Here is a 24,896-nt window from a genome sequence, read left to right as displayed (position 1 = left end):
GATGTGCAATCTGTCACCCCAAGGGGAACAAAGGCTGCACAGTGGGGCATGGGTGAGAACGGCTACCACTCAGGGGAAGGCAGCCCAGCACAGAAGGTGATAGGGGACCTGGCTAGATCATCCCACTGCAGACACTCAACATAGTCACATATTGGTGGTTTTGGATGCTTTGATCTAATATATATGCTGATATAGGAGTATGTAATAAAAGCAAGTTAACTTTTATAGTATTATGCCATTTTTGTGTAAACATATAGAAGGTGCATATATATAAAGAAGGAGATACATCTTTTTTAGAGTAATTATATGGAGCCGTTACCAGTGTTTTTTTCTGGAGCTGAGGACTGGGGTGGGGTGTAGAGGGATGGAGGTGGAGAAAGATTTTTCCTTCACAATTTGCTCCTTTCAGTCATGTTTGGCTTTTCCCTGTCCATATATTTTTATTTATTTTGTTGTCTATGGGCTTTTCTGGGTGCCTGAAATCCCACCCCTTTCTCACAGGGACGACCATCTGCAAGAATCAGCCACCAAGCTCAGGGACAGGAAGGAATGGGAGGGGCTGACTGGCACTACTGTGGTGGGAGCTCTCCCTGGTGCTGGGTTTGGCAGTCCATGCTGGGACCGGGCCTGTCAACCCAGATTCTGAGCTCCTCCGTGTGTCCTGATCCAGCCGGGATGGCTCAGCCCCTCTCTGCAGCCCAGGGCCCAGAGGGATGCCCCCTCCGTTGAAAGGGAGTCCCACCCCACACAGGATTGCTTGGCATTTGGGGCGATGTCCGTGGGGTGCCATTCCCATGAATACCATGTGACTGGCAGTTCAGGAGATAGACGTCCCTGAGAGGTAGCCCCTGGCCCAGAGACATGATGCTCCTGGGTCCTCACCACGGCTCCCTTCTCTTTTGCCCAGGTAAGGCCAGGCTGAGGATGTGAAGCTATAGTCCTCCATCCCATCCTCCCCTAGTGGGCAGAGGGCCTGGTTCCCCCCACTGCCAGAAACCGTGCATTGTGTGCTGATGTAGTGCTGAGAGACCCTGCTTCCTTAGGGTCTGGTTCCTAGAGCCCCCTGGGGAAGTCAATGATGGCAGGGTGGCCTTGCTGAAGAAGCTCTACTGGGAGAATTTCTCCTTCCAGTAGGGCTCTGCTCCCCCTCCAGAGGGGCAGTGCAGCTGCAGGGAATTCAGCCGGGGTGCTGGTCCTCCACAATGCGGTATGATGAGCACCTTAAACTAAGTTTATCCCTCCCCCACTCACACCTAACACACACGCCTGGATTCAGGTGCTTTAGGGCTCCCTGCAGGGGCAGGTGAAGTGCTCACCTCTACAACCTCATCTCTGACCCACTCAGACCTGGCTTAAGTGTCCCCTTGCAGCTTCCCTGACTGTCCTCACCCATCCTCACTAATGTCTACCTTCTCCGATCCTAGAAGACTCTGGCCAGTCCTCAGGAAGGGCATTCTTGTCCTGTACTGAAACTCGTGGTTTACCTTCGCCCAGAGAATAGCTTCTCCCTAGCTTTGGTTTGGCAGAGTGCCCTCAGCCTGCCCAGGGACAACTTGGAAGAGAGGGCCCTTGAGAAGCCCTCTTGACTTTGCTATATTTGCCAATGGCATTTCCTTGCTTGGTATTCCCTTTATGACATCCCATCAGGAAAGATGGGCTTCTTCCCAGAAACTGGCATGTTCTTAACAGGGACATGTTTAAACTTGCCACTGCTTCTATTTTGTTTTTGCATTGCCTACCAGGAGTCTCAGAGTAAACTTGGTGGCTATGTTTAGCAAATATACTGGGCCTTCCTTTACTAACCTTTCTCTAGCTGAATTGTACTTTCCTACCTTACTTTTCCCTTCATCTTGCTGTCTCATTTATTTTATTTTTGATTCTGTTGCATTATAGGTATCTCTGTAAGCTGCCTCAAACGACTCTCTTTTGTTTACTTTTTGAATAAGGCAGGTGATCTATGAGAGGGAGATTTACAGATACATGTATCTGGGCATGTCGATCTGTTCCACTGCGCTATGGTTCCTTTGCCTACCTTGAGCACTCTGTCCTTAGCCCCCAGAACAAAGTAGGGCCTCAGACTGTACTTAGGCTCCATGCTGAGAGTTTTCCAATAGTAGCTCATTAATTTAATCTGTACAACAATGCTGCAAGGTGAGTGATATGGTTCCATTTGACAGGTGAAGAAACTGGGGCTTCAGGTCCCACACCTGGTAGGTGACTGAGTCGGGATTTGAACCCCTGCTCATCTGGCTGGGAAATCCTTGTTTATTCCACCTCAGCCCTCTCCTTAGTCCGACATGCTGCACTCTCTAGGACTGCATTGTCCAATATGGTAGCCACTAGCCATATGTAGCGATTTATGTTAAATTCATTTTAGTTAGCTCTGACTTACTTTCTTCTGCTCTTGGGAAGATTTTCCCTGAACCATTTCATGAAGAATGCCTGCTTTTGAGATTCTTAACAAGACAACATCTTAGATTCATGCTTTCATTTGACCAACTCATATCCCTAGACTGTAACCTACATCGTACGGTCTGCCTTCCAAGGCCTCGCCAGCCCAAGGTGAAAACGGCAGCATCAGATTAAATGGAAGTTTATCATAAAATTCGATGATCTGAAGGCTGGCCGGAAGGAGACCAGCAATTGCTACGGAACACCCTAATGCCCACACCCCTGTCACTCTTCAGCATCACAAGATGAGACTTTCCTTAATTGAACACAGATTCTCAGCAAAGAAAATGTTTGCTCATTACCAAAAGTGTCGGGGGGCACCACCTTTCGGAGACCCCTCCTCAGCAGATCTTGCTAGTGCTGGGTGACTTCAAGACCAACACTCCTTGACAACTAGGGGGTTAGAACAGAGTCGGAAGTGATGTCCTATTGCCCTGCCCCTGCCGTTTCTCCCACCCTAGTCTTCAGCAATCATACGATAGCTGCCGAGGCTCCTTCTGACCTCTGGCCACATTGCCCCAGCTCTGGAGTTAACGCTACTGGGGTGGCAGGGTTTTGGGGGAATATACCAAGCCCCCAAAATTTAGGCATGGAGTTACCTTGCTCCTCTTAGGTTGGAGCTGATCCCTAATTCTTCGTGCATCCAGCCTGCAAGAGGGCTATTGCCAACTCCCTATTTAATACTGCAGTGCCCTTTGAGGGCTCTGGGAGCCCTGTCTTGTGGCCCCGTCACTCTTTCCAACTCCTCCACTCCCAGCCACTGGACCATATATTTTTCTCTCCTTTAACCTGTTAATACATGATCTAAGCATGGAATTCCTCTGATCATAGGTAGACTTCTTTTGAAACAGTGTTAGATTCTGTATTTTAATGCCGTAAGATCTTTACACCAATATCCATAGTGTTTTTTCTCCCTTGCAGTTTTATTGAGATGTAATTGACATACAACACTATATTAAGCTTAAGTGTCCAGCATAATGACTTGATATAAGTATATATTGTGAAATGATTGCTGTAATAAATTTAGTTAACATCTATAACCTCAAAAAAAATTCATTTTAGTTAAAATTAAAAATTCAGGGGGTGCCTGGGTGGCTCAGTCGGTTAAGCGTCTGCCTTTGGCTCAGATCATGATCCCAGAGTCCTGGGATCGAGCCCCACATCGGGCTCCCTGCTCAGCGGGAAGCCTGCTTCTCCCTTTCTTCCCTGCTCCTGCTTTCTCTCACTATCTCTGTCTGTCTGTCTCTCTCGAATAAATAAATAAAATATTTTTAAAAAATTAAAAATTCAGTTCCTCAGTCACCCCAGCCACACTTGAAGTGCTCAGTAGCCACATGTGGCTAGTGGCTACTGTACTGGACAGGGCAGAAGAGAACATCTCTAACAGCACGGAAGGAGAATCTACTGCTTCCCTAGTCCCGCACTTGGTTCCTGCTAGCAGGCAGCAGCGCCCAAGACAGACTTGTACTTTCTTTCCTCTGCAACTTTGTGATGCCCTTTCCTTAGCCTGGAACATCCCAGCTCTCCACCTTGTCATTGAACCATCTTTTCCTATACAGCCCACTTGTCCCTTCACCTCCTTCCCCAAGTACACAGCCCACTTGTCCCTTCACCTCCTTCCCCAAGTGCCCCTTCTCTGCCATGCCCTGGGTGGGTGTGGGGGACAGAGAAATCCTGAGGAGATCCAGCCTGTGCCCTCAAGGTGCTCATAACCAGTGGCCTGGGGCAAAGAATTTTACCCTCCTGTATCTCCATGTCCTCTTTTGTGAAAAACATACAATTCTTGCTCTTCTTCCCTGCAGCTTGTCGTGGGCCCTGAGTGACAACATGGAAGCAAGAGCCTTTGTGGAAGACATGAAAAGCACACAGTGATATAAATGCACCTAGGTAACTGGGAATGTTCATCCTGCCAAGCCACCTCCCCACAGAGCTGCACACTCTGAACGCCTGGCCCCATGCCCAAGTGAGAATGCAGCCAGACCCAAGACACACATGGACAGGTCCTCTGGGAAGAGGCACCCAAAGACCAGACAGCAGGGTGCCCAGCAGGTCCTGGGCAGTGGGGAAGGATTCCTACCAAAAGCACTATTGAGCTGAATGGTTTTTAACAGTTTTACTGTTGCTGTGTGTTCCAAGCCTGGAGGGCCACATGCAGAATTGTGTTGTTTCTTTTTTTAACTAAAATCTTGAATGGAGTTCAGGGATTTTACAGGTCAGAACAAAATTCAAGTCCAGAGTTACAGAGTATGGCCTTAGAGGGAGGCCTGGTCGTGGGGAAACAAACACACACAATTTAGGAGATTTAGGATGGGGTTCCACACCTGCCAATGGCCAGACCCTCCCAGTTCTGCATCTCAAATTTCCTCATCTGTGAAATGGGATGGATGCCCACCATGCTGGCAGCTCAAGTGAGGCCGCTCATGGAAACCCATGGCGGAGTCCCTCCCCCAAACACCCTGCCCCCCAGCAACCCAATCCTCCACTCCAGGAGGCTTTGAGGCCAGGGAGGAAGGGTCCTGCCTCACCCAGGGGCCTAGGCCTTTCAGAGGCGATTAACACAATTGTCCGCAGTTGTCCAAGAAGGTACACAGGTGAGACAGAGGAGCCTGGACTTTGGAGTCCAGTCTCGACTCTGTTTCTTTCTGTGGGCACCCCAACTTCCACAGTCCTCAGTCTCCCTTGTCCATAAATTGGAGGTACTAACACCAGTGTGCTCAGCGGGAGGACACAGTAAGATGGCACATATGGCGGAGCTGACATCTGCCAGGCGCCAGATCGCCGGCACCCAGGCTGTCCCTCACGCCCCATGATTGCTTGGTGAGTCCCTTGCTAGGAGAAGCCTGATGGCTAGGGTAGCCCCGGCCCTGGCCATCCCCTGTGCCAGTGAGTCTGCCTTCCTACAGCAGAGGGCCAGGGCAGTGTCTCCTCCTCCTCCTCGGCCCTCCCGGCCGGCCCTGTGCTGATGGAACAAGTTTCTGGGCTGGAGTTCCTGGTTTCCCGGCTCCTGAAAGGAATCTCCGGCTCTCTGCTTCACAGGCCCTTCCCACCTTGTTTCCAGGTGAGCCCTGCAGTGCTTCCCCAGATCTGTGCCTCCCACCTTCCATCCAGCCAGCCTGGACGGTGACTCTCTCGTCCCATCCCAAAGGCCTGGGTGCATCTGGCAGGCCGAGAAGCCTCTGGTGCTCCCTTACCTTCTCAGGACGGGCGTCTCGCTGACTCCCTTCTCCTCCACCCCAGGCACTCTGAAAGAGCAGGGCAAGGAGGCAGTGCCAGGGCTCTGGGTGTGTCAGAGAGTAAGGGAGAGGCGGAAGAGGCAGAAGGGCCCCAAGAGGAAATGGCCCAGCAGTCTGGGCCCATGTAATTTATTACAGGACTTTGTCCTTGGGCTCCAGGCACATCCACTCCCACATGGCTGCTGCAGCCCTAGCCAGCAGAGCCTCACAGCAGCCTGATCTTTAACCCTGGCCTCTTCAGCAGAGTCCCCACGGCCATCAGAGTCTGCTCTCCATGAACCTATTGCTGGCCACGAGCCAAGCCCCATGGTGACAACCAGCTGATCATCCAGGGAGTTCAGCATATTCCCAGGCATCATGGGGACTCAAAGGAAGCCCATGCAGGACCTCTGCTCCCAAACACCCCACGTCCTAATTGGGGCATACACACAGGAGATGCTAGGAAGCCTGTATCAGAGCCAAAGGCCATCGGGGCAACTAGATTTCCAGTAGGGTCCCTGGAAGCAGAGGCAGCTGGCTTGGGCTGGGACTCGAATGAAGAGGGGTTTCTGTGATGAGGCAAATACAGACCCTTCAGGTGGTGCACCCTGGGGGAGGCCCTGCTGGAAGGGACGGGCCATCCCTGGAAGTATGAGGGTGAGGGCTCTGAAGGCAGGTGGAAGGTAAGTCCACAGGAGGTAGCTGCTTAGCATGAGTGAAGAGAGACCTGGCTGGGTGGTGCTCATGATTGGCCCAACTAGAGCCAGTTAGGTTTCTTCCCGGGCCCAGGGCTTGGGAGGAACTTGGGAAATGCAGGCCGAGGTGTGGGAAGCAGCTGTCGTCTTTTAGATAGAATTGAGGCTCCAGCAGAGCAGCAATCCTGACCTTGACCTCTTTTGGGGACAGGAAACAAGCAAGCACTGGTGGGAGAGAGAAGGGTAAAGTAGATGAGCTGTAGAGCTGGAGACGGTCCCAGATGGATGCAGAGGCCACCATTGCCCAGTAGCATCCTGTGCTTCCGTGGGGGTTCCTTGCAGTCCCAACGTCCTTCTGCTGAACCCTCCTTCTGCTGAAACAGCTTGAAGGAGTTTCTTTCTTATGAGCACGCAGCCCATGCCAGAGGCAGGGACTGAGCTGGGGGATGACTTAACAAAGGGCCATTTGGAGGAAGCATGTAATCTGAGACTTTCAGCCAGCTCCACACCCGCTCCCCGTGAGTGCTTGCCCAAGTCCTACCTTGGCACCAGCTGGCCTCTCGCTCCCTAAAATCTCAGCCAGTTTCTGGGCCAACACTTGTTTTAGGGGGGTCTCCTGTGGCACATGGCTTCTCTGGTTTGGAAAGATACCATCTCACTCTCAGAGGATTGGCACAGCTGTTCCTGGCAGCTCCCACAAATGGTGAGCCCCTTGCTCTGGGACCCCTGGCCCCAGGCTGAGTCCTCAACAGTCCTCTTCCACTGCCCTTGTGCAAAATAAATAGCAGAATAGAATATGTGTGCAGATTAAAGAAATTTGTAAGATATCTCTAGCCAGAGCCTGTCTTAAACAAAATTTGACAGAAACACATTTTGGATACTTACAAACAAACTTGTTTCCCACTTTGTTTTTTACATTTCACATTTATATCATAAGCATTTTCTTACACCCTACCAAATTCTAACCACCAGTCTTTAACGACAGTGTTCTAGTCCCTCCTACAAATGCCCCATCATCTGTGCAATCACCCTCCCTGGATGGACATCAGGAAGCACCCAATCCTTTGCTATTATCCACAACACTGCAATGAACAAATCTGTGCTCACAGCTCTCTTTGCATTATGACACTACAAGAAAGTTCCAGAAGGGAACTTACTGAAGCAAGGGGCATGAGTGTTTAGTTGCTAACCTCTCTTGAGTGGTACGTCAAGTCCTCCCTGCCAGCAAAGGGTGTGCATGTTGTTACTGCAAGGACCTGGCCTGGCTGCTGTGTGAGTTGGCAGGGCTCGCAGGAGGACACCCTGAGGGACACTGCTCCTGCAGCCTCAGGTGTTCCATTGCTGAGGTACCCCAAGCCCTGGAAATCAGGGAGAGGGGCTGACAGCAGTCAGGGCAGGCTCTTCCCGGTCACACCTGTGACCAAACTTGGCTTTCCTGCAGCCTAATGTGACTGCCACAATTCTCCTCAAGATGCAATATTCTTTTAACCTTTAAAAATATGTTTCTGAGGGGCGCCTGGGTGGCTCAGTCGGTTAAGCGTCTGACTTTGGCTCAGGTCGTGATCTTGGGGTTCCTGGGATCTAGCCCTGCCTTTGGGCTTGAAGGGGAGCATGCTTCTCCCTCTCCCTCTGCCCCTCCCCTCTGCTTGTGTGTGCTTTCTCTCTCTCTCTCTTAAATAAATAAATAAAATCTTAAAAAATAAATGTTTCTGAGCTGAGCCAAAATGCTTCCATAGGACAACTTATGTTTCATTCCATTTCTGCCCAACCATCCAGCCCATTGTATCACCATAGCAATGAAAACAGTTGCTCTTCGTTTCACCTCTACCAACACATCCTAGAGCAACTTGTTTCCTGGTGGCCCTAACCTTCCCCTCTGGGCTACAACAGCCGAGTTATCCATTAACACTGTAGAACGGCACAGCCGGCCCGTAGGTCTCTGTGACTGAGCCACTCTTCAGAGAGTGTGAGAATTCCCAGTCTCAGAGAACTAGCACTCAACGAGTGTTTGTAGGTGCTGGGCTCTTTGCAGGTGCCATCTCACATCCTCATCAAAACCCACAAATTAGGGGTGCTTAGCCTCATTTCATAGTGAGGAAGTGAAAACCAAAGAGGTTAAGAAACTTGCTTACGTCACACAGCTAGAAATGGCAGGGACAAGATTTGAATGGAGGTCGACCTGACTCCAAGGCCTGGGCTCATCCTACTTTATGCCATACCAACCCGCACACAAACCTGGACTCCCTCCTCCCCCAGCCCCCGGGGACGGAGGAGACATCGTGTTTTCAGGAATTTTCAGGGAAGGCGCTTCCCCAGCTTGCTCGCCCTGGCCGGGGATCAGAAGAGCCTTTCACTTCTGAGGGCAGAGGTCTCTGAGGTTCCGAGGGCAGAGGAGTATCTGGGAAGGGGCGGGGCTTAAATGCCTTCCTGCCAACACAGTTATGCTCAGGACAGGAATGTATATCACAGGACACATTTTATCTGCGTAGTTCAGGGTTTCTCAATCTTGGCACTACTGACATTTTGGGCTGGATTATTCTTTGTTGGGAGTTTGGGAAGAGCTGTCCTATGCACTGTAGGATGTTTAGCAGCTGCCTAGGCCTCTACCCATTATGATGCACTCCCCCAGTGGTGCAATCAAAATGTGTCCAAATATTGCCAAATGTCTCCTGGGGGACAAAACCATTCCCAGTAGGTCCAGGTGCAGCTGAGGCTGAAAGAGGAGAACATCAAAGGCCAGAAGGGGACATCCTCTTGGAAGAGGTGATGCTGCACATGGCCTCCTTGAATGGCAGGAAGATATGCTCAGAAGATACGGAGGGTGCAGAGAAGGGACTATCAGACTGGTGCCCCCAGGGGACATGTCAAGGAAATGACTGTCTTCAGGCCAGCCCAAGTACTTCATCCTCCTTGGATCAGCAACTATGAGATAGACATTGCTAGACCGGGCAGAGCTCGGATCCAAAGTCCTGATGAGCCAGGGAGGCATCCACCTTCTCAGTCATGGAGGAAATGACTCATTTCTGATTGTGCTTTATCACTATAACCCATCTGAGGGATCCACCCAGGGGTTTAGCCAAGGCAGCAGGAGGGCCAGAGCAGTGACACAAAATGAGAGTCCTTTCTTCCCCTCTGGGGTGCTGTGGGAAATCCAAGGGATAAATTTCAGTCTTGGGTCCTGGTAATTAAACCTGGACCACTGGTCATAAACAGGGGACCTCTGCCATGATCAGGGTCAAATGGCATCCTAGTGACTAATTTGATTGCCCTGGGGAGGTAATGGGAGGAGAAGGCAAAACTTGATTATGTGTCAGTTCAATAAACCAGGGAACCAGGGAAATGATGTTGATGATGCTGACTATGATGATGGTAATGATATCTTGTCCCACTCTTGGAAGAGGTTGAGGGTGAGGGGTGCCTTGTGAAGGGCTTCCTTTCTGAGAAGAGAAGCATCAGGATAGAGTTTTTACCCTTGACTGCAATGCTCTGTGTGCATCAAGCCCAGTTTCTTTTCCTTCTGGTCCCATAGCTAAGATACTCTTTCCAACCTCACTCACAGGAGTGGCCACGAAATGAAGGTAAGTACTACGCTCCACTTCCAGGCCCTGTGATGTCCTGTGCTCTCTTCTTCCCTCTGCTGGTGACATGCAGAGCATCCAACAGTGGATTCCGAGGCCCTAAGGTGAAGCCACAATACAGAAAGAGCCTGGGTTCCTGAATGACCCCTGGGAGCAGAGTACCATCTCTACCGTACCACTGACCTCACTGACCCTATTTACAGGAGCAAGAAATAAATTTTTGTGTCAAGCCGCTGAAATTTGTTGTTGTTATAATAGTTAACCTACCATGATTAAAACATGATCCTTCTCCCATCCAAATCTTCTTTTGTATTTTAAATACCAGCTCAAATACTCTTCTTCCAGGAAGATGGCCCTGACTGCTATAGTTTACTCTAGCCTTTAATACCTATGGCACTTTTTACTCAAATCACATAATTTACCTCTTAGCATGTATTTTTTTTGAAGTAGGACTTCTTGATGGACTATAAACTTCTCAAGACAAGAATCACATGTTAGATTTCTTTGTATCTTCACAGTGCCTAATAAAATAATAACTATCATATATATTATTTTCCTGGAACCATTATTTATATATAAACACATATAATCCTCATAACAACTCTATGAGTTAAATGCTATTATCCGCAACTCATAGATGAGGACATTGAAGCACAGAGAGGTTAAGTAATTTGTTCAAGGTCATACAGCTAGAATATGACAGAGCCAGGATTCAAACCCATAAACTTGGGGAACCTGGGTGGCTCAGTCAGTTACGTGGCTGCCTTCGGCTCAGGTCATGATCCCAGGGTCCTGGGATTGAGCCCTGCATCTGGCTCCCCGCTTAGTGGGGAGCCTGCTTCTCCCTCTCCCTCTTCCCCTCCCCCCTACTTGTGTGCTCTCTCTCACTTTCTCTCTCTTTCAAATAAATAAATAAAATCTTTAAAGAAAAAAACAACCACCCATAAATCTGAGTAATCAATGAGCTTCCAGTAGTTATACCATCTTAACCGTAATTGTCCCAGGAATGTTAGCTTGTATGTCCAATTGAAACTGCTGCCTCTTTTGGGCAGGGAGCAGTGGTGTCAGTCCCATGTGTTCTAGTATCTGAAGCTGGCTAGATGCAGGGGAGCTGTCACCCACACCTGCTAGCTGAGGGAACTGCAGGCCAGCTGGAAACAAATTGTGCAGGTAGGGCAGGGCAAGATTTGCTCTTGTTGCTGGTATGTGTTCACTACCCAGAGCCCTGGAAAAAAATGTCAGTCAACCTTTTTTTTTTTTTTTTTTGCCTAGTCCCTAAAAGTAGAGATTACAACCCCTAGTAACAAAATTTCTCCTGAATCTGCTCTTGATATAATTATCTTTCCAGGGGTGCCTGGGTGGCTCACTTGGTTAAGTGTCTGACTTCGGCTCAGGTCATGATCTTGGGGTCCTGGGGTCAAGCCCCGCATCGGGCTCCATGCTCAGTGGGGAGTCTGCTTCTCCCTCTCCCTCTGTCCCTCTCCCCACTTGTGCTGTCTCCGTCTCAAATAAATAAAATCTTAAAAAAAATTATTTTTCCAGCTTTACATTTCCTGTTAAACCTAGACCCAAGAATATCAACTATCTTCAAACAGAGTTTGGAGCCAAAAGGAAGGCCAGGATCTCAATCAAGGTGGCCTGTTGTACAACTCTTTCCCTGACACAGTCACTTAGTCACTTGCTTAGTGGGTGTTTACTGAGCCCTGCTCTGCAGCAAATCATTCTGGGTTCTAGGGTACGGGGGACTCACACAGCCCCCATGCCACAGACACAGGAGAGATGGAAGGAACTTGCCAGGATATCTTCTGTTTACTCATTTGTTTTTAATAAAAGAATTCCACATATCTCCCCTGTGGGCTGGACTTAGTGACTTGCTTCCAAAGAATAAAGAATGGAAAATGAGAAATAGTAACCTAACATTAGAGAAACCTAGAAGATACTACCCTAACTAACCCCAAGTATTATGGGCTGAAAGGTGTGTCAAATTTCATATTTTGAATTTCTATCCTCCCAGTACTTCGCAATGTGCTGCATTTGGAGATATGACCTTTAAAGAGGTAATTAAGGTGAAATGAGGTCATTCGGCTGGGTCCTAATTCAATCTGACCCATGTCCTTATAAGAAAAGAAGAGGTTGCAGATATGCACAAAGGAAAGACCATGTGAAGAGGGAGGGAGAAGTTGGCCATCTACAAGTCAGGGAGAAACTCCTTAGGAGAAACCACCCTTGAGGCCATATTGATAATGGACTTCCAGCTTCCAGAACTGTGAGGAAACAAATCCCTGTTGGTTAAGCTGCCCAGTCTGTGGTATTCATTACAGCAGCCCTAGCAGACTGATTGTTCCTCATCTACGAAGTGACCAAGTTTAACATTGCCTGCAATAAGACATGTCCCTAGGCTGTGGTAAGGAGGGTGCTTTACTCTGGAGTATTCTTGCCCAAAGCCACAACCCCAGTCTAATCATGAGAAAAACATCAGGCAAACCAAACTGAGGGACATTCCTCCAAATATCTGTCAAGGATGCCTCAGGACTGTCAAGATCATGAAAGACAAGGGAAGTTTGAGAAACTGTCACAGACCAGAGGAAACTAAGGAGAAATGACAGTTAAATGCGGTGTGGCATTCTGGATGGGGTCCTGGGACAGAAAAAGGGCGTTTGTAGAAAGACAGTCAAAATCTAAATAAAGTCTACAGTTTTGTTAATAGTATATGCCAATGTTGGTTTCTTGATTTTGACAAATGTGATGACAACTGGCAATATAAGATGTTAACATCAGGGACACCGGGACGCAGGGACACTGGATATATGAAACTACACTATCTTTGCAAATTTTCTGTAATTCTAAAATTATTCCAAAATTAAAAGTGTATTAAAAAACAAAGACTCCATTTGAGCCCCCATTTTCAGTTCTTTGGGATGTATATCAAAGAGTGGAATTGTTGGGTCATATCGTAATCCTATGTTTAACTTTTTGAGGAACTGCCAAACTTTTTCACAGTGGCTGCACAATTTTACATTCCCACCAGCAACTGTATGATTTCAATTTCTCCAGGTCCTCAACACTTGTTAGTTTCCACTATTTTGATTATGGGCATTCTAGTTGGTATGAAGTGGTATCCCATTGTGGTTTTGATTTGCATTTTTTAAAAATGACTAATGATGCTGAGAATCTTTTTGTATGCTTAGTAGCCACTTGTAGGTCTTCTTTGGAAAAATGTCTATTTGAGTCCTTTGCCCATATTTAAAATTGGTTTGTTTGCCCTCTTGTTACTGAGTTGTAGAAGTTCTTCATGTATTCAAGAAGCCCTTATCAGATATGTGATGTTCTTCCATTCTGTGGGATGTCTTTTCACTTTTTTAAAAAAGATTTATTTGTTTGAGAGAGAGAGAGTGAGTGTGCAAGCAGGGTGTCAAGCAGAGGAGAAGAGAAGCAGACTCCCCTCTGAGCGCGGAGCCAATGCATGGCTCGACATGGGGGCTCCATCTCAGGACCCTGAGATCATGACCTGAGCCGAAATCAAGAGTTGGACGCTTAACCAACTGAGCCACCCAGGCGCCCCTCTTTTCACTCTTGATAGTGATCCTTTGAGGCACAAAAGGTTTTAGTTTGAAGGAAGTCCACTTTATTTTCTCTTTTGTTACCTATGCTTTGGGTGTCATATTCAAGAAACCATTGCTAAAGAGAAGGTCATGTAGAGTTGCTTCTATGGTTTCTTCTGAAAGTTTATGGCTTTAGCTCTTACATTTAGGTCTCTAATCCTTTTTAAGTTAATTTTTGGTGGTGTAAGATAAGAGACCAGCTTCATTTTTTTTTTTTTTGTATGTGGATATCCAGTTTTCCCAGCACCATTTATTAAAGAGACTGTTCTTTTCCCATTGAATGGTCTTGGCACCCTTGTCAAAAAATCTATTGACCATAGTTGTGAAGGTTTATTTCTGGACTCTCAATTGTATTCTATTGGTCCATATGTCTATCCTTATGCCAATGCTAAACTGTTTTGATTAATGTAGTTTTGTTGTTAATTTTGAAATTAAGAAGTGTGAATCCTCCAACTTTGTTCTTATTCAAGATTATTTTTGACTCTTCAGGAATTCCTTGAAATTTACTATGAATTTTTGGATGGGTTTTTCCATTTCTGCAAAATAAAAATGTCATTGAGATTCTGATAGAATTGCATTGAGTCTGAAGAGCATCTTGGGTAGTATTACCCATCTTAACAACATTAAGTCTTCTGATCCATGAACGTGAGATATCTTTTCATTTATTTATATCTTCTTTAATTGCTTTTGGCAATGTTTTATAGTTTTCAGTGCACAAGTCTTGCACTTCTTTGGTTAAGTTTATTCCCAGGTACTTAATTCTTTTTGATGCTATCATAAATGAGACTGTCATCTTAATTTTCTTTTCAGATTGTTCACTACTAGTGTACATAAATAAAATTAATGTTTGTGTGTTGATTTTGTCTCCTGCAACTTTGCTATCTATATTCACAGTAGCCAAAAGGTGGAAACTATTCAAGTGTCCATCAACAGAAAAATGGATTTTGTAAAATGTGGTATAGACATACAATGGAATATTATTTAGCTGTAAAAAAGAATGAAGTCCTGACACATGCTACAACACTGATGAACCCTGAAAATATGCTAAGTGAAATAAATCAGTTACAAAAAGAAAAATATTACATGATCCCACTTACATGGGATATCTAGAATAACCAAATTCACTGAGAAGAAAGGTTAGAAGCTACCAGGGCCTGTGGGGGAAGGGAAAATGGGCAATTATTGCTTAATGGATACAGAGTTTCTGTTTGGGGTGATGAAAAATTTGGAAATAGATAGAGGTGATGGTTGCATAACATTCTGAATGTAATTAATACCACTAAATCGTGCACTTAAAAATGACTAAAAAGGCAAGTTTTATGTTATATGTATTTTGCCACAATTTTAAAAAATAGTTTAAAAAAAATGTGAAAGTCACTTGGCGCAACCATGGTTCCAAAGCTGAATTCCTTTCTGACACACTGGCAGTCTCTGCTTACACACATTCAGTGATGTAGAGCTCACCACAAAAAACCCAAACCCCAAACCAAAACCAAACCAAACCAAACTAAAACAAAACAAAAACAAAGAATTCTTTTGTAACTTGAATAATTATTCAACCACACACATAATTACATATTGAAGTGGGGCTTTGCTCAGGGCCAGGCACACATCTACGGTTTCTCTACAAGGTGAGACCAGAGTGAGTCCACAAAGACATCTTTGCTTGGATCATCGGGACTGGAGATGAAGCCCAATCATAGCAAATCGACCTGGATGGCTTCCACACCATGGGCAAGTAAAGACTGGCACTACCAGTTTTCAAATTGTGGGCTACCTATTAGTGGGCTGTATCATTTGATATGACATGACAACATTAAATAGAATCAGATAGACGCTATCATGTGGACCAAGAGTAAGGACTATGTGTTATAGAAAAACTTAATGGCTTATTCCCATCCTCTCCCTCCCTCCCCCAACAGACAACAAATACATTTTTTATACTATTTTTCAAATTTTTAGAATATAGTTACAAGAAACAACAAATATATGTTATCCTCCCCTTGTCACAAAAGATGGGATACTCTAACACTGTTCTGCATTTTGCATTTTTTCACTGAATCCAGCTTAGATATCTTTTGTATCAATATATAAAAGAGTTTCCTCATTTTTTGTTATAGCTACATAACATTCCATTATACAAATGTATCATAATTTTGTGATCATTCCTGTTTGGATATTTCAGTTATTTCCAATATTTTGCAAGTAGTGCTGCAATGAATAATTTTGTAGATATGTAATTTGTACCTGGTCAAGTATATTTGTAGGATACATTTGCTGAAGTGAAATTGGCCCATGTGCTGGGCCAAAGACCATATGCACTTGTAATTTTTATAAATATTTCCAAATTGTGTTTGTAGAGGACTGTACCAATATACCCCCACAGCACCTTATGAGAGGACCTCTTTCTCTATGGCCTTACCAATAGAATGTTACCGGATTTTTGCAATCTGAGAAGTGAAAAATAATATCTCAATATGATTTTAATTTTTTATCTTCTTTTAGGGTGAATATCTTTTCATGTATCTTAGAGCCACTAATATTTTCTCTTCTGTGAATTGTCATATTAGTTACCCATTTTTCTGTTATCAATTTTCTCTTTTTTTAAAAAGATTTTATTTATTTATTTGACAGAGAGTGAAAGAGAGTGCGTGTGTGAGCCTGAGCAGGAGTTGGGGGAGAGGCAGAGGGAGAGGGAGAAGCAAGCTCCCCGCTGAGCAAGGAGGCCTATGCGGGACTCCATCCCAGGACCCTGAGATCATGACCTGAGCCGAAGCCAGACGCTTAACCGACTGAGCCACCCAGGTGCCTGAGTTATTGGTCTTCTCATTGATTTCTTCTATAGTGTTCTCTAGGGAGATTAGCCCTTGGTCTCTAATGAGTTGAAAAAAAAATTCTTCTCCTAATCATTTATATTTTGGTTGGGCTAATAATGTGTTGTTTTTGCCATGCACACATTTAAGTTTTCATTTCATTACTTTTTTAAAGTTTTTATTTTAATGTCAAATGTTTTAGGTTTTTATGGCTTTTGGCTTTTCAATCTTTGTTGGAAAGTCTTTTTCTCTCCATATTTACTAAGGAATTATTAGGCTGGGTTTTTGTGTGCTGTTTTAGTTGTTCACATAAATAAAATTATACCACTTATAGTATTCTGTATTTTTTTTTCACTTAATCTGGATATCCCTGTGAGAACTAAAGATCTGCTTCAATTATATTAGTGTGCTATGCCATGATACTGTTGTTTAGTGATTGATTATCCACTATTAATGGCTTTCAAGTGAGTCTCAGTTTTCAGTATTACAAACAACTAGGCAGGACAAATTTTGCATGTGTCCCAGTGAGTTGTGAGGCTGGGATGTGTGAGAAAGAGCACAGGGGTGCAGGCTTAGGACGTACTTGTTCCATTTGTTTTTTCACTAGCAGGGCCCCCTAGTGGCTCAAGTGTAAGAAGGAGGATCAGACTTGGGAGCCTGGGCTTCTGTGATACAGCATAATGAAACTAAGGGGCCTTCAAATCTTCTGATTCAACTCTCTCATGTGACATACAGGGAAACTGAGACTCATGTAGGAGGACAGTAGCTCATCCCAGCTCAGCAAGCACAACAACCCCAGAGGTTGGCCCAGAACCCAGATCTCTGAGCCCCAGGTTGCAGCTCTGCCAGTGCCAGGCTGTTCCTTATATGGTGTGACCTCTCATTCCCGGACACGTTTTTGGTAAGGTACAATCTCTCAAAAGGCTGGCTGAATAAATCTTGCATTCACTTAGGGAACTGTCTTTGGGTTATCAGTTAAGGGAAAAAGTGAACTGCTGCAAGCCCTCCCTCCCTTCATCTCTTCTCTGTCCTTAGTATCTTTTGTGGGAAAAACAGCCTCCCTTTTGGGTGCCTCTCCACCTCCACCAGCATGGACCAACTGTGCTGGGGCTGGAGTAGGGCATGGAGATTGGAGAGACGCCAGTCCTTAAAATGCAAGGCAGCTGAGACTCAGAAAGGCGTATCTGTGCTGCTCTAGCATTTCTCTATTGGGGGCTCTAAGGGACAGCCAGTTGGTGAAAAAGCTGCGAGTAACTCTCCGGGACCTGTATTTGCATTGACAAGCATACTACTTTAACTAAGACTCTGTTTATTTAATTCAAAAGGTGTGTTCTGTCTCACTAAGTACATTGTTGGCTTCCTGAGCACAAAAACTAGATCTGATGCTTCTTTGCAGCCTTCTGGGTCTCAGCACATTGCTGCATGTTCAGTTGGCTTCTGTCTCTCCATTGTTCCAACCACTGGAACAGTTAGAATCTTTATGTTAAAATTCAGTAATTAGGGGTGCCTGGGTAGCTCAGTCGTTAAGCGTCTGCCTTCGACTCAGGTCATGATCCCAGGGTCCTGGGATCGAGCCCCGCTTCGGGCTCCCTGCTCCGCGGGGGGCCTGCTTCTCCCTCTCCCACTCCCCCTGCTTGTGTTCCCTCTCTCACTCTCTCTCTCTGTCAAATAAATAAAAAAAATCTTAAAAAAAATTCAGTAATTATCCTCTTGCAATTGCATTGTTTAGCCCAATCACTTTCATGGCTGTTGGTCTTGTACCTCCAGTGAAATTACAAGCTCTTTATGGCAGGATTTGCACTGGGTTCCCTCTACTGAATCTCTCTTCCTGGACTTCTCCCCTATTCATCTTGCCTTATTTACACAGGTGTACTCTCACCCATTCTCTTTAGAAGAGAGCATAGATCCTAGGGTTTCCTCTATCAAATGAAGGGAAGTTAATATTTTAATTTTATACCTTTGGTTTCAAGCACTGTTAATTCCTTGTTCTTATGATTCTTGTAACAGCCTGAGATGTCATTCCCACAGTAGGGGGCAGGCTTAGATTTCAAAGCTGTTTCTATTACACAGGGGAAGGAGGGAACTCTCTTACAAGAAAATAAGAATTTCTAGAGAGAAACCACCCCTCTCTCTTCCTTCCCTTCCCATGCCCATTTCTGGAACCTAGAACTGGGTTCTGCCAGCATATTCTGACTGGCTAACAAAGGGTTCAAGGAATATCAAAGCAAGGATGTGTCTTGACTAAGGGCACTTTGAGAATTTATAGCAGAGATGGCATCAGAGAATCCACATCTATCAAGCCCAAGGTAGGAGGTGGACTTTCCGGGGCACCAAATGAGGCCTTACAACAGGCTAGGCATATCTAGAAATCCAGTCTATGCTTTGCTAACAAAAGGCCCAATGTATGCAGGTCTATGCATCCTGGGGAATCTTTGCTTACCTCTACTGGCCCTCCTCTAATCAAAAGGCAAGAACATTCTCTGCTTTGAGACAAAAGCAAACAAGTAAGGAAATGGATTTTATTTAGATTGTAATAGGGAGAGCTCTCCAGATATGAAGATCAGAGTGCCTGCTGAGGTTGTTTTTGCCTTAGGCTTTCATAGGGAGGAAAGTGGGATGATTTGCAATCAGAAGAAGTTTCAGTCAGTCAGGTGAACAGAAAATGTTTATCTCTGTGTCTAGCTAGTTTCAGTATGGAGGGCAGACTTCTGATCTCAGCCAATTATTCATGAAACAAAGAACAGGAAGTTGCAGGGTCTGAGTGGCCCTTAGGAGCAGGCTCAGACACAAGGGGAAAGGTCTTCTTTGCCTGGCCTATGTTACAGGCTAACAAAAGGGTCATGAAAGAGTGGAGAGTGAGTTTTATCTAAGTCATAGGCAGGAGGGTGGTTCTTTACAGAAAGCCCTTCAAAGATAACTGATAGGTCACGAGGTTTCTTAACCATTGCTCTTCACCAGGGGCACAGGGCTCTAGTAAAGTTTAACAATGTCTTTCATAAGGGGGCCCTTTTGGAAGTAAAAACTTCTACTCCGTATTACTGACCAAATAGTTTCTTAAGATGGGAATTAAGTCATTATTATTTTTAAGTAGGCTCCATGCTTGGGCTTGAACTCACAGCCCCAAGGTGGGGCTTGAACTCACAACCCTGCAAGACCTGAGCCGAAGCAGTCCGACGCTTAACCGACTGATCCACCCAGGCGCCTCAAGTTATTTTAAAAAGATTTAAAAAAGGAAGAAAAATGCCTTGAAAGGGGAACCTTTCAATCACGCCAGTTAGTAACGCACCAGAGTTGCCAAAGCTTCGAACTACAAGCCCCAGAGAGCAGTGCGCCACTTCCGTCCCGTACTAAGGGCGGGAATCAAGCGCCTCGCTGCATGACGGGAAGCATACTTAATTTGCCGTATAATGAAAATGTAGTTGTAGCGGGTCTTCATTTTCCAGAAGCATAATTCAAGAAGATCTTCCAACAAGGCGCACGGGCAGAGAACCAATAAAGTAACGTTATCATCTCCGTGGGGAACATAACCGGCTCCTGCAAAAGAAGGTATTTAACTGAAGCTGGAGCTCCCGCTCAATTTACCCAGTAGTCTCTTTTCCGGCCACGCTGTGCGTCATTGCCGTTGCGTCTTCTCATTGGCCAGATGATAGGGGATGGCGCCTGCGCGCTGCATTCCTTTGAGGGTCGTGGGCAGACGCCATTTTCGCCCCAGAGGTGCTTCTGGGAAGTAGAGCGCGGATCCACACGCCTGCCCGCTTGCCAGGTACGGCCTTTTGTGCCGGGGCTTTTAGTTCGAAGTGTTTGCGCCTGCCGCAGCTGCTGTTTTACTCTCCGCACTCTCGAAACCCTCTAGTCGAGCGGGAGCTTCTGAGCATCGGGCCGCGCCATCGGGGGGTCACATCGCCAGGAAGGAGGTGACGGGGGTGGCGCGGGGCGCGGACACTCCCCGCCGAGAGCCCGCCTGCCATGGATTCGGAATATTACAGCGGCGACCAGTCAGGTGGGGCAGGGACTTGGGGGACAGGGCTTGGGGGGCGGAGCAGTTATTCAGCGGGGCTTGGCCTCTCATCCTCGCGGGGTAGGGGAGGGAGGCCCCGGAGACGTTCCCTCCCCCGACTGGGCCCTCCGTGGACTGTGAAGCGGAGCGCGAAGAGCCCGCTGATCCGCTGCGGCCCCGAAGTTAGAACCTTGGAGAGGGGATTCTAGACGGAGAGCCGTCTTCTGAATCGGCGAAGTTTTTTGCTGGAACTGGGAAGCCACTTCCACATTTTAAGTGCTTCTATGTGTAAAGTCCTAGGGACGGTCTTTCCAGTTACGGCTTTTTTTTTTTCCTGGAGTTACGAGTGTTTTGCGAGAATTCAAGGGAGCGGTTCAGTAGGGGGTGCGGTATCTTTCCTAGACTTTTCACACGGAGTTAGGGCTGGTTTAATCTCGCCGGTAACAGTGGTTTCCAAGTAAAGAAAACGTAGGACCCTTGTTTGAGTTGTATAAATATTTTAGAGTAAGGCGTGTACTCTGGCACTGGTGATTTTGTGCCTTTCCTTCATCTTGAGACCTTTCCTCTTAATCTTTGTTTCCTGTTTATTCATTAAACACTGGGCACCCCCTTTGCTAACACTGTACTAGGCACCGGAGATACAAGGACGAATAAGGCATGACCTAGTGGGGAAGAACTTTACATTTCCTTTCACTTTGTGTCCTACTTCCATGAAGTATTCTCTGTCCGGAGTGCCTAAATGTCTGAATGTTAATCTCTTTTCTGTTTTTGGGTTCACTTCGCTTCGCTATATGATAGCGAATAGTGATGACTACAAAACGCGTTTCCAGGCATGCACTGCTGTTTTGCTTAGAATGTTTGCCTGATATTTTCAAAATAGATTTCAAAATAGTTCTTTCTAAATTATTAAATTATTTTTCAAATAAAGACTTGAAAAAATAACAGTTCCCTGACTTTTCATTCTTATAGCAGTTTTTTTAAATTTTTACCTTCATATTCTTAATTTATGCTCTTTCTTGTTGCATCATTTTTAGGCATTCCATAATGATGTGCTAGGACAGGATTTTAGCCTCTTCTCCCCCACACTCTCACTATTGCAGCATATTTATTCATTACATCAGAATTATTTGTAATTTGTATAAATATTCTTTACTTCTTAGCCAAGTAGAGTAGCTCGTTAGTATGATAGTGATTTCATGCTTATACAGCTTTTTGGTTTTGTGTAGTTGACTGCTTCATTTATTTTTATTAAACTTCTAACCAAGTCTTCCCATATGCTCCAACAGCCCTAAATCCCTCTCAAAATACAATTTTACTTTATATTTTTATATTTTTAAAGTATTGGTTAAAGGTAGGTAGCAATTCATTTTTACCATTTTGTAACAGTACAGTATATGCTTTATTTTAAGTTTATACTATTTCTGTACTGGAGTTCCTTGTGCTCTTCATTCATAAACAGATATGGAGAGATGTGGAGAGAATAGACTCAGGTGTTAATGTAAAGTTGAAATAGTTAAAGAGCACACTATTATTTAGAGGTTGTTGACTTGGTCCTTAGTGATGTTTCTTAAGCTTCACATTTCTTTTATGATGTATTTTTGCTGCCACATATGTCACAATATGTGTTCTGATTGTTGGTATTTATATATAAGCGTTATACTGTTGTCTTATTTACACCATTAGCATCATTAGTCATGCTTCATCAGTGGTAACCTTTGCTCTTACATTATTCTTGATTCATTGTGTTCATTTCAGTTGTAGATGTCATCCATCTTACACCTTAAGTGGGTTTTTGTTTTATTTTTAAGCAGATGATGGTGGCGCTACCCCAGTACAGGATGAACGGGATTCAGGGTCAGACGTTGAGGATGATGTAAATGAGCAGCACTCTGGATCAGACACTGGAAGTGTAGAACGTCATTCAGAGGTATTGGCTAAACAACATCTTTGGGGAGCCTTTTCCCTTGCATTCTGTGAGACGTGTTTTTATTTAGGAGTTGTAGAGATCCTGTCACATGTTGTAGGCTTCAAACCCTGGGAGTAAAGGATTTTAAATTAATAGAGAATTGCTTTAAAAATAAACAGGGGTAGTCTGGTTTCTTAGGAAATCACAGGGAAAGAATTTCTGATTGGGCCCCTCTTCAGATAGTAGGCAGTTTTCAAATGTGCATATTGATTCAGAAAATGGGCCAGGCCCTTTGATATTTGAGTAGGTCTCCCCATCCCAAAATGATGTCTGATAGGGGCAATGCGCATTTGCAAGCTGAAGAAATATCAATTGGGATAGAAAGTTATGGGGATTATCACCTATCAGAATTCTTATCAGGATTTGGCTTTCTCAGTCTGAAGTGTTCCAGTGTATATAATGTATGTAATGACATTAAATAGAATTTAAAAAGCTGTTTTTGATTAATAATACAGAGTAATGTTGGATCTTGTGTACAGCATTTCAACATATTTGGCCTAATAAACATTTTAAAAACTATTTAATTTGCTTCCCTGGTTTCACAGTCTGTACTACACAGTGTTAACAAAATAAAATTGAGACATTTTTCCGGTAATTCAGCTATACGTTTTTGGTAAACAAACTGAAACCCATAGGAATGATAAAGATGATGAGATTTCTCTTTTAAGAAGTTCATGTCTCATATATTTTGTTTGATTACACAGGTACAGAAAATTGTCCAATTTTAAGTAGGAGATACAATTAGAGATTGTATTATTGATTCTGTTCTTTGACATATCATGTGTTTAGACATCCAACAAATATTTATTGAGCATCTGCTATGTGTTGGGTTCTTTTGAACTATCCAGGACTAGATGAGGTCTCACCATCACCAAAGTGCTTCTCTTCTTGGATTTATTTTTCATAAGGGGGAGAAAGACATTAGACAGTATTTTTTAAAAATTGTGTAGTTTGTTAGGAGATGATAAGTGCTGTGGAGAAAGAAGAAAGTTAGAAAAGGATGAAGGGTGCCAGAATAGAGGGCAGGTTCTGTTGTTAAATAGGGAGGTACACATAGGCCTTATTAAGAAAGTGACTTTTGATCAAGGTGTGAAGGGAGGTAAAGGAATAGCCCTGTGGCTGTGTAGAAGAACACACACACACACACACAAACACACACACACTCTCACACTATTCCAGGCAAAGACCCTTAGGTGTGAGTGTGCTGGTAAAGGAATAGCCCTGTGGCTGTGTAGAAGAACACACACACACACACACACACTATTCCAGGCAAAGACCCTTAGGTGTGAGTGTGCTTGATGTGTTCAAGGAACGCCAAGGAGCCAGTGTGGCAAGAGGGGAGTAAGGAGGGGGCACATGAGATTGGAGGCTAAATGGACTGGGAGAAAGGCTTATCTTTTGGTTATTTTGATGCCGCTCAGTTTTTTGTATGCTCTTAAGTATTTAGACTAAATTCTAATAATGTATTAATTGATAGGTAGAAATTACTTGATAATGTAAACATTGTTACAGTTTATTAGTGTGTAGGGCTTTATTAACGTTTCCACTTAGGAAAATAGCATGAGATGATTGACTCAGGGCTTCATGATTCAGTTGTAAATGTAATGTAGGCTTACCTTTAAGCATCTTCAACTACTTTTTTGTAATGAGGTGGATTCTAAATAAATGTGCATGCTGAAAATTTGGAAACTGTATTAAAAGCTTAAAGAAGAGAATTAAAATTGGTATACTGTTATCACAAATGACTGTTAACTTTTTATATTATTTGTCCTGCATTTTTATTGTCTCATATATATAATGTGTGTGTACATTTTAAGTTACTTGAGATTTTACTGTATATTTTGTATCTATATAATGTTTTTTATCTGTTCACTTAAGGTTGTACATAAGAATTTCTCTGTGTCATTAAAGAGTTTCACTAAGCATAATTATATTGCTTATATAATATTTCATAAAATGGATGAACCATTAATTGTTCAACACTTTCCTGATTGTTGACCTTTAGAGTGTTTCGATATTAAAAATGAAGTCTACTGTGAACATATTTTTGTTCTTTCCATAGATAATCCCTTCCAGGAGGATTATCCTAATTTTTTAAACTACTAGGGTGTAGTTTGAGAATGCCAATTTTACCCTTATTAAGTGTTGAGTGCTGCATTAATGCTCTTTTGGCTGTTTAAAATGGCTTCTCAAGAGAAATTTTGGGTTGTTTTCCTATGAAAAATATTTTCTAGAAGGTAGTGGGATGTTAAAAGAGTACCGTTTGTATTAAATTGAACAATTCTGATGACAGGCCCAAAACCTAAAAAATGTGTATTAGTTTCCTTTTGCTGCCATAACAGTTTGACACAAATCACTGGCTTAAAATAAAAGAGATTTATTATCTTATAATTCTAAGGAAATTGGAAGTCTAAATTGGGTCTCAAGGGGTTAATGGGTTAAAATCAAGTTATTACCAGGGCCATGTTCCTTCTCTAAAGGAGAATCCATTTCCTTGCCTTCTCCAGCTCTGTAGATCAGTTGCATTTGTTGGCTTGTGGTTCCTTCATCATCAAAGCCAGCACCATAGCATCTTCAAATCT

General features: G+C 44.4%; 2 protein-coding genes across 7 annotated transcripts in view; one reads left to right on the top strand and one right to left on the bottom strand.

Annotated features, from left to right (window-relative positions):
- Nucleotides 1–5,682, bottom strand: part of MYO7B (myosin VIIB) — an 87,764-nt gene extending 82,082 nt beyond the window's left edge. The window contains exon 1 of the mRNA XM_081815491.1: nt 5,643–5,682. The gene's annotated coding sequence lies outside the window, so the exon portion shown is untranslated. The remainder of the gene's footprint in view (nt 1–5,642) is intronic.
- A 14,297-nt stretch (nt 5,683–19,979) lies between these two features.
- IWS1 (interacts with SUPT6H, CTD assembly factor 1) overlaps nt 19,980–24,896 on the top strand; it is a 40,911-nt gene continuing 35,994 nt past the window's right edge. For 2 of the 6 annotated variants that reach the window (XM_031036770.2, XM_031036769.2), the window contains exons 1-2: nt 20,037–20,351; nt 22,157–22,275. In XM_031036770.2, the coding sequence (XP_030892630.1) occupies nt 20,318–20,351; nt 22,157–22,275 (153 nt within the window). In that variant the 5' untranslated portion in view covers nt 20,037–20,317. Of the gene's footprint in view, nt 20,352–22,156; nt 22,276–24,896 lie in introns of all 6 variants that reach the window. The other 4 variants (XM_031036771.2, XM_081814645.1, XM_006741322.3 and 1 more) reach the window with 4 other exon arrangements.

The sequence above is a fragment of the Leptonychotes weddellii genome, chromosome 3 (genome assembly GCF_054177405.1).
Source record: "Leptonychotes weddellii isolate Sample4059 chromosome 3, ASM5417740v2, whole genome shotgun sequence".
Lineage (NCBI taxonomy): Eukaryota > Metazoa > Chordata > Mammalia > Carnivora > Phocidae > Leptonychotes > Leptonychotes weddellii.
Note: the sequence above shows the minus strand (reverse complement) of the source record. Positions and strands in the feature narration are given on the sequence as shown.